The 14,980-nt window shown below is 57.5% G+C and overlaps 2 protein-coding genes across 2 annotated transcripts; one reads left to right on the top strand and one right to left on the bottom strand.

The window, feature by feature from the left end:
- On the top strand, positions 1–7,075 carry LRWD1 (leucine rich repeats and WD repeat domain containing 1). The gene is made up of 15 exons (XM_024571481.3): positions 1–223; positions 696–930; positions 1,016–1,132; positions 1,607–1,747; positions 1,985–2,089; positions 2,357–2,479; positions 2,560–2,674; positions 3,114–3,223; positions 3,410–3,617; positions 4,106–4,178; positions 4,278–4,418; positions 6,091–6,182; positions 6,364–6,519; positions 6,600–6,712; positions 6,810–7,075. Exons 1-15 carry the CDS (start codon positions 144–146, stop codon positions 6,948–6,950), a joined length of 1,950 nt encoding a protein of 649 aa, XP_024427249.2. The 5' UTR covers positions 1–143; the 3' UTR covers positions 6,951–7,075.
- Positions 7,076–7,408: 333 nt separating this feature from the next.
- POLR2J (RNA polymerase II subunit J) lies at positions 7,409–11,312 on the bottom strand. Its single transcript, XM_024571541.3, has 4 exons — positions 11,187–11,312; positions 9,915–10,004; positions 8,428–8,602; positions 7,409–7,638 (listed from the first exon to the last, which is right to left on the bottom strand). Exons 1-4 carry the CDS (start codon positions 11,237–11,239, stop codon positions 7,603–7,605), a joined length of 354 nt encoding a protein of 117 aa, XP_024427309.1. The 5' UTR covers positions 11,240–11,312; the 3' UTR covers positions 7,409–7,602.
- Positions 11,313–14,980: the final 3,668 nt, after the last annotated feature.

Here is a 14,980-nt window from a genome sequence, read left to right as displayed (position 1 = left end):
CGGTCATCGTCAGCGAGGGACTTGCGGGGCGCCACCTCCTGGGCCCCGCTAGTCGCGGATGCCAGCAGCGGACTCCGGGAGTCGCGGGCTCAGCAGGTCGCTGGTGTCCCCGATACGGCCAGCGCGGGCCGGGCTTCCTCGCCATGGGTCCCCTCTCGGCGCGGCTGCTGATGGAGCGGGGGCGACCCAAGACCGACCGGCTGGGGAAGATCCGGAGCCTGGAGTAAGAGGCGGGCCGGGGGCGACGAGGGAGAGGTTCGGGAGCGAGGCCGGGAGCCTTGCCTGGCCGGGTATCTCCCCGTCGGTTGGGCGGAGTCTCTAATCTCTCGGGCCAAACGCCGTCCTCTCTTCAGGAGATGGGCAGAGTTGGCTCCGAGTAGCCTCACCCCTGAAGAGGGCCCGGGCTGCTAAAGGACAGTCGTGCAGAAAGAGAATTGAGCAGCCTGTTGAAGTAATTTACAGAGGGCCTGGGGAACACAGAGAATTCTCCCTCCAGAGGATCAGGAAAAGCATCTTGGAGAGGGCCAGCTGCCCCGAGTTCTAAAGTAGTTACAAGATTTTAAAAAGTAGGGTGTTGGGGAGAGGCGCGCACGCCCAACAAATGCCCGGTGGAAAAACGTTTGGAGGCACCCTGGGCCGCAGGAGGTGTGGGGGCCTGCCCGCCCTCTGAGCGCTCGCCTCTGCCCCCACCCCAGCCTGTCAGGGCTCAAGCTGCTGTCAGAGCACTTGGACCCCAAGCTCCTGAGCCGTCTGAAGAAGCTGCAGGAGCTGGACCTCTCCAACAACCAACTGGAGACACTGCCTGCCAACCTGGGACTGCCCCACCTGCGCATCCTTCGCTGCGCCAACAACCAGCTGGGAGACGTCACTGCCTTGTGCCAGTTTCCGCAGCTGGAGGAGCTCAGCCTGGAGGGCAACCCCTTCCTGACAGTAAGTGAGTTCGCCTAGCAGACATTCTGTTGGACTTGGGTTCAGCAACCCTGGACCCTGGAGCCATTCTTCTCTCGTTCTCCAGGTCAGTGACAACCTGAAAGTCTCCTTTCTCCTGCCCAAGCTGCGTAAGGTCAATGGCAAAGATGCTTCCTCCACTTCCTCCCAGGTGGAGAATCTGAACCGGGAGCTGACCAGCAGGGTAAGGGGACTGGGAGGTATCTCTGGGGCGTGGGAACAGTCGGGAGCCCTGAGGAGTGAGCAGCAGGCTTGGACACTTGGAGGACACTGAGGGAGGTTACAGGGGCCTCTTCCCTGACACCTAGCAGCCCTTAGCCTGATGTGGTGCTCTGAGCCTGGTTGTGATGCGAGGCCTCTTGTCCCTGGGTGGTGTCCTGGTCTCCGTGTGTGCAGGGCCCAGCAGGGAAGGCTGAGGCACTTCCACAGCAACTTCACCTGGGACAGACCACCTTCTCCCGTCTGGAGCTGTTACCCGTGTGTGTGTGTGTGTGTGTGTGGCTTAGATCTGTGCCACATGCAGCTAAGAAGGCTGTGGTTTAGGGAGGCTTCTAGGAGGCAGTGAGGTTGAGGCATCTGTGGCCATGAGATTGGGGGCAGAGGGACCATGGAGGGTCCAGGGGTGGGCTGGGCCTGGATCTGGCCGCTCTTGTTCCAGGTCACAGCTCACTGGGAGAAGTTCATGGCCTCACTGAGCCCTGAGGAGAGAGCTGAGAAGGCCCAGGAGGACTTTGTGAGATCCGCCGTCAGGGATGTCCACTACGGGCCTGAGTCCCTCAGCGAGTTCACCCAGTGGCGGGTATGCCCTCACCCGACTGTACTGAAAGTCTGTTCCCCAGCTCCTTGCTGGCTCCCGTGGAGGCCTCTGGCCAGGAGGGACTGTGGGCAGTGGGGCAGGTCAGGAAAGGCACCCCTATTGGTTGGACAGGCCCTTTCTCAACTCAGGAAGCACAAGCTCCCTCTGACTGGGTGTCTGAGGAGGGGCTGAGGGGCCCCAGGACTGTGCCCAGCTTCTTGATGACCTGGCCCCACCCAGGTGCGGATGATCTCTGAGGAGCTGGTAGCCTCTGGTGGGACCCAAATGCATGAGGCCGACGTCCCGGAGAAGTCCCTAAAAGCCACAGCTGCCCAGGAGCCCAGGGTGAGTGTGGTTCTGAGTGGCTACCAGGGCTCTGAGAGCCTGCCTTGGCCCTTCCTACCTCGGAAGGCTGCAGGGAAGCAGAGAGTCCTGGGAATGAGCCCAGGAGACAGCCTCCAATACCCGAGCTAATTCCCTCTGACCTTGGGCCAGTTCCCGCCTGCTACACCCATGGGAGGTGCAGACCAGCCTGTGATAGGGAGGAAAGAAGCCCTGGGTAGATGGTCCTAATAGGGTCACCAGCTCTCAGCCACCCCTTCCCCCACACAGGCCAGGCCAGTGGCCTCAAAACGGCCAAGTGACGTCCCACTCAACCTCTTCCCCAACAAGCGGGTGTGCACTTCCCCACTGGCCCACCTGGAGGGCGACCCCGTGGGCTCTGGTGGCAACCAGGTAAGCTCTAGCAAGATGGCAGGGAGTATGTGGCTGGGAGCGAGGGTTGGGGCAGGTGTGACCCCCTTCTGCCCCCACAGCCTGCCCCGAAGTTGGAGCCCCTGCACTTCCTCCAGTGCCACAGCAAGAACAACAGTCCTCAGGACCTGGAGACCCAGCTCTGGGCCTGCGCCTTCGAGCCAGCCTGGAACGAGGGTACACCCTTGGTGGGCAGGCAGAGCAAGGCCTCAGGGAACAAGCAGAACAAGCTTCCCAGACAGGGGTGCCACCTGCGGGGGGTGCTGCCTGGGTGATGGGGAAATCAGGAGGGGCAGAGAGCTTAAAAATGTCTGGGCATCCTACCACTGTGGCTCAGTTGGGTGTCATCCCACAAAGGGAAAGGGCACGGGTTCACTTCCTGGTCAGGGCACATGCCTGGGTTGCGGGTTCAATCCCCAGCCAGGGTGTGTGCCAGAAATGGCTGATCAATGTTTCTCACATCAATTTTCTCTTCCTCTCTTTCTTCCTCCCTTCCCCTCTAAAGATAAATAAAATCTTAAAAGGAAAAAATAAAACATCATCAAGGCCAGGTGGAGGGCACTGCAGGGGGAAGCTTTACAGAAAATGTTTTCACTAGGCTAACCCCTCAAAACAGGGCCTACAAGAGCCACATCCCAGACTGTGGCCACGTGCGGCGGGGAGGCTGTGTGTGTGATAGACTGCCAGACGGGCATCGTGTTGCACAAGTACAAGGCACCTGGCGAGGTGAGTGCCAGGGCCCTGCTCCTGCAGGGCGGCGGCGGGCAGAGCCCTGGGGGCGGGAGTGCCACCTATTCACCAGGTGACCTTTTTCTTTGATGCTGGGCCTCAGTTTCCCAGATCTGATCCTGCATGCATGTGCACACATGTAGTTCTGTCCCTTGGTGACTGCTCCACCCCCCACTCGCACAGGAGTTCTTCTCAGTGGCCTGGACAGCCCTGACCGTGGTCACACAGGCAGGCCACAAGAGGCGCTGGAGCATACTGGCAGCTGCAGGCCTGCGGGGCCAGGTCCGGCTGCTGCACGTGCGTGCTGGCTTCTGCTGCGGGGTCATCCGTGCCCACAAGAAGGCCATCGCCACCCTCTGCTTCAGCCCCACCCACGAGACCCACCTCTTCAGTAAGACCCTCTCCGCACTCCCCTGGGGATCCCCCAGCACCCCTGTCCTGCAGCCGGACACCTCAGTGCTCCCTCCCTGGGATGTTAGGGGACTACTGTGGCTGGCAGTCTCACTCCGGGCTGCCAGGGTTGGCTCCGGCCGTGATAGAAGCAATGTGACTTTGTGGACAAATGGCTGGGCTTCAGACCCTGGCTTTTCCCACAACCTGCTCTGTGGCCTTGGAGCTTTCCGACAACCCGCGCCACTCTGCTCGTGACCGGGGCGGACACCCCTGGCCCTGCAGGTGTGGTGAGTGTGGCGTGCGAGCAGAGCCCTGCAAAGGGTAGCTGCTGGGTGTGGCACTCGTTGGGCTAGAGGAAGATAGCGACTGGGGCCACGGCCCTCCCTCTCTGCTGGAGAGGGGTTGGCTCTGGAACCACAGTCTCGGCCTTTTAGGAGGGAGCAGGGCCTCCTCAGAGCCACCTCTCCCCTCGTACCTCTTCCTCAGCGGCCTCCTACGACAAGAGGATCATCCTCTGGGACATCGGGGTTCCTGACCAAGATTACAATTTCCAGGCCAGGTGATGATTTGGGCAGGGCTGGTTTGAGCAGGGCTGGCTGCCAGGGGGCGTGGACACCAGGGTCCGTGGCCTCACGCTCTCCCTTTCACCTGCCGACAGCCAGCTGCTCACACTCGATACCACCTCCACCCCCCTGCGCCTCTGCCCTGTGGCCTCCTGTCCAGATGCCCATCTGCTGGCCGGCTGCGAGGGTGGCTGCTGCTGCTGGGATGTGCGGCTGGACCAGCCTCAAAAGAGGAGGTGAGGTGGATGGGGGAGCCTTGAAGGCCAAGCCTCAGAGCTAGGCAGCTGCCAGTCCAGATGTCTGACCCCAGGCCCACCTGCCAGAGGTGGTGCCAAAACCATGCACGCTGCCCTGCAGCACCGAGATTGTTTTCAGGGTCCTCTTCACAGAACTGGCCTGTCCCTGCCTCCGGATAGTCTTCTGAGTAAAGGTCCCTGTGACCCGTTCCTTCCCTCATGTTTGGCTGTGGAATTTGAGCTGGGTCACTTTCCTCTCTGGGCTGTGATCACCTCACCATCAACCTGGGGCTTCACTGTGCCCATGTCCTGTCACTTAGCAGCAACGTGACATTCCCGTCCTAGCGTAATTTCCTCATCCGTAGAGCTGGGAGAGTCACCTGCATGCCAGGGCCAGTGGAGGACAAGGGGGATGGTGTCTGGGCAGGGACAAGGCCCTAGAAGGCCAGGTCAAGGCTTGTGGCTCTTCCATGCCACCTGGAAAGCCCGAGACAGCGTGGGGTCCCAGCCCTCTTGGGGCCCACAAGCCTAGTGGCAGAGACACGTTAAACTAATGCAGCCAATTAAAACCCCACAAAGTGTCATGTCAGCTATGAAGGAGAGAATCTACTGCTTTGAGAAGGGAACAGGAGGGCCCAGGGACTCTGAAGAGGTGACCAGTGGCAGATGGATAAGTTCGCAGGTTCGTGCTCTCCACGTGAGCCCTGTGAGGGAGTCAGGCGGCTAGAAAGAGGGAAGGGTGCATCCACAGAGGGAACAGCATGTGCAAAGGGCCAGTGGTAGGAAGAACTGGCTGACCAGGGAGGTCTGGCCGCGGCTTGGTATAAGACGAGGTGGTATGGTTGCTTGGACCAGAGTGCACTGGCTTTGTTGGCCATGGTACGATTCTGAATTTTCCTTAAGTGCAGCCAATAGCCTAGGGAGAACTTTAGACCAGTGGCAGGCGTGAAGTAGCCACTACAGGGAGGGAGTAGTAGAAGCGCCTAGCCTGGCGGTCATCCAGCCAAGTGTTGCTGGCGGCCCTGTGCCACCCCTGGGAGTCAAGCCCAGGCCTGTCTCCTTCCTCCCTGTCCACTCACATCTGCCTGGTCCACAAGTCCTGTGGCATTCCTTTCCCACATCCTAGATGTGTCTGCTTCCTCAGTTAGTACTTGGCTGCCTTCCTTCCAAATGTCCTCTCGTCCTATCCAGGACTCTGGGCAGCTGCTGGGTGGCCTTTCTAGGCAGTGGGACGCTACACACGCTTTCAGCCTAGAAGCACTGAGCAGCCACTCCCCACTGTCCTCATGGTCACAGCCACCCCCTTCCCAGTTTCCCTTCTCAGGCCCCCAGCACTCAGCTAGAAATGCCTTCCCGCTCGTCTCCCAGTCCCAGAGGCACCACCTCTCTCCAGAGCCCGCCCAGGCCACTCCACCCCCCAGGCTGGAAGAACCAGCCCCTGGTGCTTCTGAGCTCCCACCACCTGTGATGCAGTGTACTCAGGTGCTGGCTGCCCCTCCCGGGGCGAGACCCAACCCCACCGGGGCCCGGAACAGATATTCTCGGTTGCATCTTCGGGCCTCCACACAGAGCAGGGCCCAGAATAGGGGCCCAGCGAATGGTTCTCATTGAGTGAATGAGAAACTCTGTACCTGTAAAGGTTAGTTGACCAGCATCCTCTGTGGCCCCACAGGGTGTGTGAAGCGGAGTTCGTCTTCTCTGAGGGCTCGGAGTCATCTGGCCAGAGAGTGGACGGGCTGGCATTTGTGAATGAGGATGTCGTGGGTGAGCAAGCCCTGCTTGGGGCAGTCTGGCCTCCTAGGACCCCGCTAGGCCCCAACAAGGCCTTCATGGATTGCTTCTCCCTGGGCTAGGCTTTAGGTCCGAGAGCTTCTGGGGGATCCCACTGTGAAACAAGAACTGCCTGGAGAGGCCCCCCCAGACCGTCCTCCGTTCTCCCTCACAGCCTCCAAGGGAAGCAACCTGGGCACCATCTGCCTGTGGAGCTGGAGCCAGACGTGGCTGGGCCGGGGCAGCCGGTCCACAGTGCCGGTGGTCGTCCTGGCTCAGCTGCAGTGGTCACCCACGGAGTTGGCCTATTTCTCACTCAGCGCCTGTCCTGGTAAGCCCACTACACACCCTGCCCCACCTCCCGCCTCCTGGAGCCCCGCCCCACCTCAGATTCCAATCTCTGTCCCGCAGATGAGGGGATCGTGCTCTGCGGGGACGAGGAAGGCAGCGTGTGGATCTATGATGTCCGGCAAGTGCTGACCCAGCAGCCTCCACTGCCCGCTGCGCCGCAGGCCCCCACGCAGGTACGCACAGCTCGGCCCTCCTCCCCTCGGGGGACTGGTGCAGCACGAGGGCCTGGTATCCAAGAAGGAGCCCAGCCCCGGCCTTTCTTCCCACCAGATCCTGAAGTGGCCCCAGCCCCGGGCCCTCGGCCAGACAGTGACCAAGACTATGGTGAACACGGCGGTGGCCAACCCCACCTTCACCTACCTCACCGCCCTGACGGACTCCAACATTGTGGCTATCTGGAAGAGACACTAGCCTGCAGCGGGAGCTCCCGCCTCTACCACAGAGTGCCAGGGATACCACTTAACTTATTCAGTTTTTGGGCAAAGGATGGGGATCTTTCTAGGAGTGAATATTTTTATTAAATTCTCTGCTCTGAAGCAGCAGCCTGGGAGAGCTGTTTGTGGGACCCATCTGGTTGCTGATAGGGGCAAGGCAGGCTGAGCCGGCGCTGGGGCTCCTACAGAGGCGACTCACGGGAGTACAGGGGTCGAGCGGTTCCCTTCTGTTCAAGCCTGCCTTCCCTGCAGCCCCCCAGGCTCCCAGTTGGTGCGGCATGCATTTGTTCCTGCCGCCCCCGCAGGCAGAAACCTGGATCTCTGGGCCAGTCCACTGCAGGGTGGCCCCAGAGGAGCCCTAAGACAGGTCAGCTACCTCCACAGCCTGACAGTCCATTTGCTGTGAAGTCACCTCTGCTTCAGCTCACACCCGGGTCTTTGCCAGCCACACTTTATTAAGAAGATGAAACAGAATCTATGTACAGGACACGTCGGTGTCGGGGTGAGGGGTTCTCTGGGATAGCTCCAGAGAGGACCACAGCTGCGAGAAGCTTCTGTCTTCTACTTGGTGCCGGGACAAGGGCCTGGTGCAGGGTAGGAACTGGCCAACCAAGACTGCTTCCAGCCTGCTACTCAATTCCTTCTTGCTTGTCTTTGATGGCCACCTGAGGGGAAGGAAAGGCAGCGCACTTAGCTGGAGTGGCTGGGTGAGGGTGTGGGAACTCAGCCCCAGGTCTGCCAGGAAACTGCTTCCAAGCCTCCAGAGTGCAGCCACGAGCTGGAGAGAAGCAGTAAACCAGGCCCTGAACAGCTCCAGGGGCCGGGCAGCCAGCAACCCAGGGGACTCTCTGAGCCGGCCCCGCCCACCCCATCGCTGCTCCACGGCGCACCTCTTGCTGCCTAGGACAGGAGTCAGATGGAGCAGAGGTGCCTCCTGGTGGGTATGTGGCAAGGTGTGACAAATCTGAGAGACTGTGGGTCTTTCCCACTCTAAGTTGTCTAGACTTGGAGGCTCCCTGCCTGAACAGGTGTGGCCCCACCTCGGGATGCGCTGCCCTCTACATAGACAAACACCCTGGACACAGCCAGGCCTTGCAAACCAGAGCAGCCAGCACCTGAACACAGACTTGGAGGAGCGGCACTGAGAGGCAGGGGGCCCCGTGCTTCCACAGGGACCACGAGAGTGCGCAAGGACACCCTAGAGCGCTAGGCAAGGTTCCTGCCCACGGATGCAGACAGCAGGCCCCAGGCCTCAACTCCACAACCTCATCCACGCTCCTCGGAGGCTATGATGGAAGTCCCTGCTCTCTCATAGCCTCCGTCCCTTCCCCTCAAACAAATCAGAGAAAACAACTCGGGTCGTCCTAGGTGTGGGCATGAGAACCCACATCTCTGAGGCATACAGGGTCCAGACCAATGCGCCCCACCCCACGCCCGCACAGCTGGCTCCTCACCCGGAATCGCTCTTCCAGCAGGGACAGCTCGCTAATGAGGTCTGTGATGGCATTGGTGAAGGCCTCCTGCGGGCTGTAGTCTGGCGTGGTCTGCACACGGATGATGATCTTGTGCTCCAAGGGGTGCGGAACTTTGTAGCCAGCAAACAGCACCTGGGGGTCCTTCAATAGCTGTCTGAGATACAGGGATGAGCAGTGTGAGTGGGCCGGCTCAGTGCCCTCGGAGCTTACCAGGCCTTCTAGCTAAAGGGTCTTCCTGTTTATAAGCAAATGCAGCTCGCAGCTGGCACCAGGTAGTTCCCTGCTCTTAATTTTTAGTTGTTCACCACCCCCCCCACACACACACAAAAAAAGGTATTCTGAAGATGTGCCATATGGGGACTCTCCCCCTCCCCCACACCCCAATATCCAGGAAGATCAAGAACCTTGGCTGGTAAAAAGGGTTTCCAATAACCTCTTCCCTTCGGGGAAGTCAGGGACCCTGCAATGCCCCGAAAGAGACCTCCCTAGGCAGTGAAAATCCAGCCAATGTTCAGTAAACCAGAACACAAAAGCCCCATTCCCAGCCCAAAAAGCATCTGGCACAGCAACTAAAGGCAGCTGCTGTCCGCCCCGTGGCGTCCTGCTCTATTCAGTTGTGGTGAAGGGAAGCCAGTGCTGTGTGCTGGGCACACGAGGCTTTTCTCCGGAGCAGTTCGGACAGGCGTGAACTACAGGGAGGGCCCTGCATAGGTGCGGACACAGCTCACACAGCAACAGAACAGCAGGGTCCCAGAAGAGCCTGGGTGCACCACTGGTTTGGTTCAGGGTGGGAGTCACCCAAACCAAAGACGGACAACACCACCCCCTACTTACACCAGGAGACCAGGCAGGCCTCAGCCCAGGCTCCAACACACAAACCTGGGAAGAGCCTGCTTCACTGATGGTGCCTTCCAGCAGTGCAAGGATGAGCCCTTGGGCCAGAGCATCAGTTGCATTGCCGGCCACCTACCTGGCCAGGACTTCACTGGTGCAAACCAGCACCCACCCACCAAAGTCAGGTTCCCACCAGGGGCACCGGAAAACCACCATCAAGCCCCTCTTACCTCTTCCCCTTATTCTTCCCAGTTACAATCTCTGGCACACACACCTCGGAATGCCAGGTGTCGCTGAGGTCACTGCACAAACAGGCAGGGTGGGCGGGAGCTAACCTCCACTACTCCTCCATGCTCATTAGCACAAAAACACAAGCAGGCTTACTTTTCTGTGGCTTCCTGCATATTCACTTACGTTAGATAAATGAGCCAATACAGAAACATATTAAGGGAAGAGATATCGGTCAGTTCCATTTTGAACAAAAGATAGTGGAATGAGTGAACTGCCAGAGCAAGCAACCAGAAGGACTTCCTGTAGCTCAGAGACCCTTAAGAAAATCTTCTGGAATTTGTACTTTGCCTCAAAGAGCCCCATTAAACATAGCACCTGAAAGCCTTTGACTTGAAACTTACGATTTAATAATGTTTCCTAGTGTATGATCTTCTTTGTTGATGGTGAACAAACAGGCATTGGGTACCTTGGTGTCCTTGTTAATGGTGATCCTAGGAAGAGGCAGAAACAAGAGATGGGGGGTGGAGGGGCAGGGCTCCCCTCCTCCCTGAGTCTAAACCCTACCCTTTAAGGCAGGCTCAAGTCCCACCTACTCCTGGAAGCCTTTCTCAATCTCTTCATTCTAGAAAGACCTCCCTGACTCAGCAGCAGTGTGTCTATACCCTGACCCCAGTCCCGCGATTCTGTGGGACCCCTGCCTACTCGGATTGCTCCTTTTTCCTAAAGCAGAGTTTCCCAACCTTGGCACCACCGACATTTTAGGCTGGGTAACTCCCTGGCTTCTACCCACTAGATGCCAGCAGCACCCCCTTTATGACAACCAAAACTGTCTGCAGACGTGGCCAACACTTCCCTGGGGGCGGCGGGGGTAGCCCCAGTTGAGAAGCCTGCTCTCAAGGGGGAATGAAGTGGCTGGCAAAGGGCTAGGCCGTAGCGCCCTGCATAACCAGTCTGTTAAGAGAAGTTTGCAAAGCCAATCTTTAACAGGGTCTTTAGGTGCTGAGCCCCGGGCTATAAGCACTTTACGTAAATTACGTCATTTAATCTGCCCCCAGATTTACATACTGTGATTTAATGCAGTAACAAGCCCATTTTCCAGATGAGGAAAATAGGCCTCAGGCAGATTAAGTTACTGGCCCAAAGACAGAGTTCTTAAGTGGGGGGTGCAGAAGCCAAGCCCAGGCTGTCTGACCATTAGGCAGCACTTTCCTTCACCCTGCAAGCAATGAGGAGTCACTGCAGGTTTTACACAGGCGTTTGGAAGTCGGATACGAGTCTAAGAGCCATCACTCTGGCTGCAGCAAGGAGGATAACGGTGGCGGGCCAGTAGACGAGTGAGGAGGCGACCAGACCCAAAGGAAAAGGCATCTGAAGCCACACATTCCGAGTTCCAAATCAGACCCGGCACTTCCCGTGTGCCCGGGGAATCTCTCTGAGTCTCGGCGTCCTCACCTGCAAAAGGGAGACTCGCCCCCGTCTCGCAGGCTATCTTAAGTTTGGCAGGCACAGGCGCGAAACGCTGTGCGAGCCGGCGCTCAGGCAGAAGCCGCTTCATCACCCGCCCCTCTCCCCGCCGCGGCAGAGGAGGGCAGACGCCCCACATCCTGCAGGAACTGACGACCGACAATTGGGGCCCCGCGACCCTCGACCCCCTCCCGGCCGGCTCCACTTACTTCTTCTCGCCTTCGAACAACAAGAAGGACTCAAAAGCAGGAGGGGCGTTCATCCTAGCGCCGCAGCCGCCCTCAAAGTCTCGGCTGCCAACACCACCGGCTCCAAAATGCTTTACTGCAACCTCTTCCGGGTTAGCACCTACTTATGCGTTCGCCGACGGTGCCAAACCCGTGTGGGGACTGGCCCACTGCCCCCTACCGGCCTGGAGGATCTTGCGCAGGCGCTAGAACCCAAGGCAGGGACCTAGGGAGGCTGGTAGCTCTCCGCAAGCTTGAGTCCAAGCCATCCTCTCGTGGATGAGCATGTGTGAGTCCAGAAGGTCCCTTCGTGGGTGCTCTTTGTCGCGTGTTTGGAGAGCTGGGAGCTGCTCTACGCAGTGAGATAGCCTCGTCCAGACTAAGTGGCAACCCAGAGCTCGGCCTTTCTCTGCTAGTCACACCCGTTGTATCTTTGGAAATGTGCCCTTGGCATAAGCAGCCCCTGAACGGAGAATGGAGCCATGGGGTATGGGGCAGGTGTGGCCGGCGGGGGCGGAAGAAACCTCAGGGCTCATGGGCGTCCATTCCTTGAAGTGGACGGCTGGGTAAGGATAAGCCCCCTGCCAAGGCCGCCTGGGCAATTTGCTACAAGACCCTTCACGGTATTGTACTGGTTTACCAAGTGGGCTTGTGGCCTCGTGAGCTTTTTGTTATGGGGACAATTGTGTGAGGGCTGGGGCAGGAGGCAGCATGTATGCAGGTGTGAAAGAGGCTCTGGGAGGGATGAGTGCATCAGTCCTAGTTTTGACTGGTTGATCTTACGCAGACTACAGCTGAGTATAAAAGCCCTACCTGAGGTAGAAAAAACAGGGACTGGAGTCCTAACAGCTTCCCCGCTGTTTCTTTTTTCCTTTTAAAAGATTTTATTTATTTGTTTATTCTTAGAGAGAGGGGGAGGGAGGGAAAAAAGAGAAAGAGAAACATAAATGTGTGGTTGCCTCTCAAGTGCCCCCTACTGAGGACCTGGCCTGCAACCTAGGCATGTGCCCTGACTGGAAATGGAACCAGTGACCCCTTGGTTCTCAGGCCACTCAATCCATTGAACCACACCAGCCAGGGCCCAGCTGTTTCTTTAGGTCTGGGCAGCAGCCAAGGAGCCCCCAAAGAAATCTGAGCTTCCACTACCATTTCCTGGGAAGGGCAATTTCCTATGGGAGCCTTGAGCCCTGTAGAGAGGAGAGGAAGTGTCACTCACAGGAGGCCCACACCAACCTTGACTCTCCAGGTTCAGTTGGTGGGCACCTCTTTAACTGCTGCAGAATAGGAGGCAGTGAAGGCAACGATGCCCTGAGGCTGTAACTCCCAACTTCTGAGTCATCCTGGAAAAGTTTGGGTCAAGGATACGACCTTTGCCAGAACTGCATGTGCCTGGACTTGCGGAGACCGGCTGACCCTAACTGGGCTAGGGTAGGGGGGTAATTTTCACCCAGCAGGGGCTTCACCCTCCTTGCCACTGTGGATGTGCCCTCTCTTGGGGAGTTCTGGTCACACTTGCCTTTTGATTCCCAAACCAACACACGATCCCCAAAGACTCTTCGGAGGCTCGATTTCGATGTGCCCCAAGAGGAGGCCAAGTGGCCTTTCCCATCTTCTGATAAGATAGGCCTGCCTGGCACAACTGGGAAAGGGGCTGCTGGGATGAAACGTTACCCAAATAGAAACAGATTCATAGAGAGCAGGCTGACAGTCGTCAGGGGCAGAAGAGGAGGTGGGGATGGAGGGATTGGGCAAAAAAGAAAAAAAACTCATGGATGTGGACAAAACAGTGTGATGATTTCCGGGGGGGGGGGGAGGGAGAGGGAAGGGAGGGGGAGGCAGGTACGGGGAGAATAAATGGTGATGGACGGAGACTGGACTTGGGGTGGTGAACACAAAATGCCGTGTACAGATGATGTGATGTAGAACTATACACCTGAAACCTGTATAGTTTTGTTAACCACCGTCACCCCAATACATTGGGTAAAAATGAAAATAAATGCTCAGCCTTAGAAATAGGTGCGGGGCCCAGTGGGCAGGGCGGTTAAGGGAGCGGGTGTGCAGCATGCTCTCTCAGTGCCCTACGGGGGCACTGTTGGGCGGGCCAGACGGAGGGTCATTTAATTGTCTAGGGCAGAGTGCCTCCAACTGTGCTGGCTTGCAGACCAAGCCTGCTGCCTGTTTTTGTAAATAAAGTTTTATTGGAATAAGCCAAGCCTATTTGTTTACTCATTGTCTGTGGCTGCTTCTGTGCTCTGAGAGTAATTGTGGCCAAAACTTGCATGCCTGGACCTTTTCCGAAAGTTTGCCAATCCGCCCTGACAGGTGTGGCTCAGTCGGTTGGGCTTCATCCCACCAAGTGAAAGCTTCCCCATTTGGTTCCTTGTCAGGGCCCAGTCCCTGGTTGCGGCGCGCACAAGAGGCAACCAATCGGTGTTTCTCTCTCACATCGAAGTTTCTCTCCCTCTTCCTCCCTCCCTTCTCCTCTCTCTAAAAATAAATAAAATCTTTGAAAGAAAAAAAAAGTTTTCCCTGGCTGCTGTGGCTCAGTGGACTGAACGCAGGACTGTGAACAGAAAGGTCACGGGGTGGATTCCCAGTCAGGGCACGTGCCTGGGTTGCGGGCCAGGTCCCTGGCGGGGGGCGTGCGGGAGGCAACCAGCTGATGTTTCTCTCCCTTTTTCTCCGTCCCTGCCCTTCTTTCTGAAAAAATGTATTTTTTATTAAAAAGAAAAGAAAGTTTGCCAATCACTGATGTTGGAGAGTGGAGCTGTGTTTGACTTTGACATTTATTATCCGATTAGAGCCCAGACATTGCAGTTACTTAGGGACTTGCACGTTTCTACCCCGTGGAGAACATCACAATCTCGCCCTAGCGTTCTTCTCTCAGAATGCTTACGAATGCCTAGCTTCTCAAAACGTTCTGTCACCAGCGCTGCCGCACACTCATTCTCTCCTTGATGTGTAATGGGTATCTGGTGTCTGTTCATTCTATATTTGTATGAGCCATTTAAAAACACATTTGTTTTTAATTATACTTTGCTACAAATTATACTTTGACAGGAATTCCCAAAAGCAAGTTGGTGGGAATTTGCCCAGATTTCCTAGGGACAGGCCCAGAGGATGAGAGATGCATGTATGGTGTGAGCGGGACCCACTCAGGGCTTCCCGGGATGTCTGCCTTGGGCTGACTGCCAGCGCCCGGGACTGCAGACCTCCAGACATCCGGGGGGCCTGCCCCAGAACCCGAGTAGGTTGCAGGCCTGGCAATCATGAGGGGTATGGTGTTGGTGTAGAACCCCCGGGGCAGGTAGAAAGTGTGACCTCTGGCACTCCTGTGTCACTGGCAGACAGGAGTCTGGTCTGCCCCTCTCCTTTTTCCCAGGTGGCTTCCGAAGAGAATGCAGCGTCTGGGGCTGTAGGCAGCTCTGCTCAGAGCCCGAGAGGAGACCCTGGGGTGGGGGCAGTGCCAGGCACTTACTCGTTTTAACTTCCCTTCTGGCTGTGGCGGCCATGTCCACACCAGCATCCACTGAAGACGGTGGTGGGTGCTGCCAGCGGGTGGCTGTTTGTGTGCAATTAAAGCCCAAAATTCTACTTGTTGCAGCCCCAATAACTGCACACCTCTCTTTCCCCTTCCTTCCCTGCACTAGGGCTCGGGAGACCCTGGGGTCCGTGCGTCCTGATCATGAGGTCCTGGAAACCCAAGAAGACCCAACAGGCGCGAGGATTTGTGTGAGGCTCTACGGGAGCAGCCAGAGAGCCAGGTGTTCCTGACT

The sequence above is a fragment of the Desmodus rotundus genome, chromosome 1 (genome assembly GCF_022682495.2).
Source record: "Desmodus rotundus isolate HL8 chromosome 1, HLdesRot8A.1, whole genome shotgun sequence".
In the NCBI taxonomy this organism is placed as follows: Eukaryota; Metazoa; Chordata; class Mammalia; order Chiroptera; family Phyllostomidae; genus Desmodus; species Desmodus rotundus.
Note: the sequence above shows the minus strand (reverse complement) of the source record. Positions and strands in the feature narration are given on the sequence as shown.

Excerpts from the sequence above, each read along its gene's own strand:
- LRWD1 (XM_024571481.3), top strand. The coding sequence starts at position 144 with ATGGGTCCCCTCTCGGCGCGGCTGCTGATGGAGCGGGGGCGACCCAAG. Across the intron at positions 3,224-3,409 it reads AGTACAAGGCACCTGGCGAG|GAGTTCTTCTCAGTGGCCTG; the intron begins GTGAGTGCCAGG and ends CCACTCGCACAG. Across the intron at positions 6,520-6,599 it reads CTCACTCAGCGCCTGTCCTG|ATGAGGGGATCGTGCTCTGC; the intron begins GTAAGCCCACTA and ends TCTGTCCCGCAG.
- POLR2J (XM_024571541.3), bottom strand. The coding sequence starts at position 11,239 with ATGAACGCCCCTCCTGCTTTTGAGTCCTTCTTGTTGTTCGAAGGCGAG. Across the intron at positions 8,603-9,914 it reads CTAGGAAACATTATTAAATC|ACAGCTATTGAAGGACCCCC; the intron begins GTAAGTTTCAAG and ends CCTGTATCTCAG. Across the intron at positions 7,639-8,427 it reads TGCTGGAAGAGCGATTCCGG|GTGGCCATCAAAGACAAGCA; the intron begins GTGAGGAGCCAG and ends CCTTCCCCTCAG.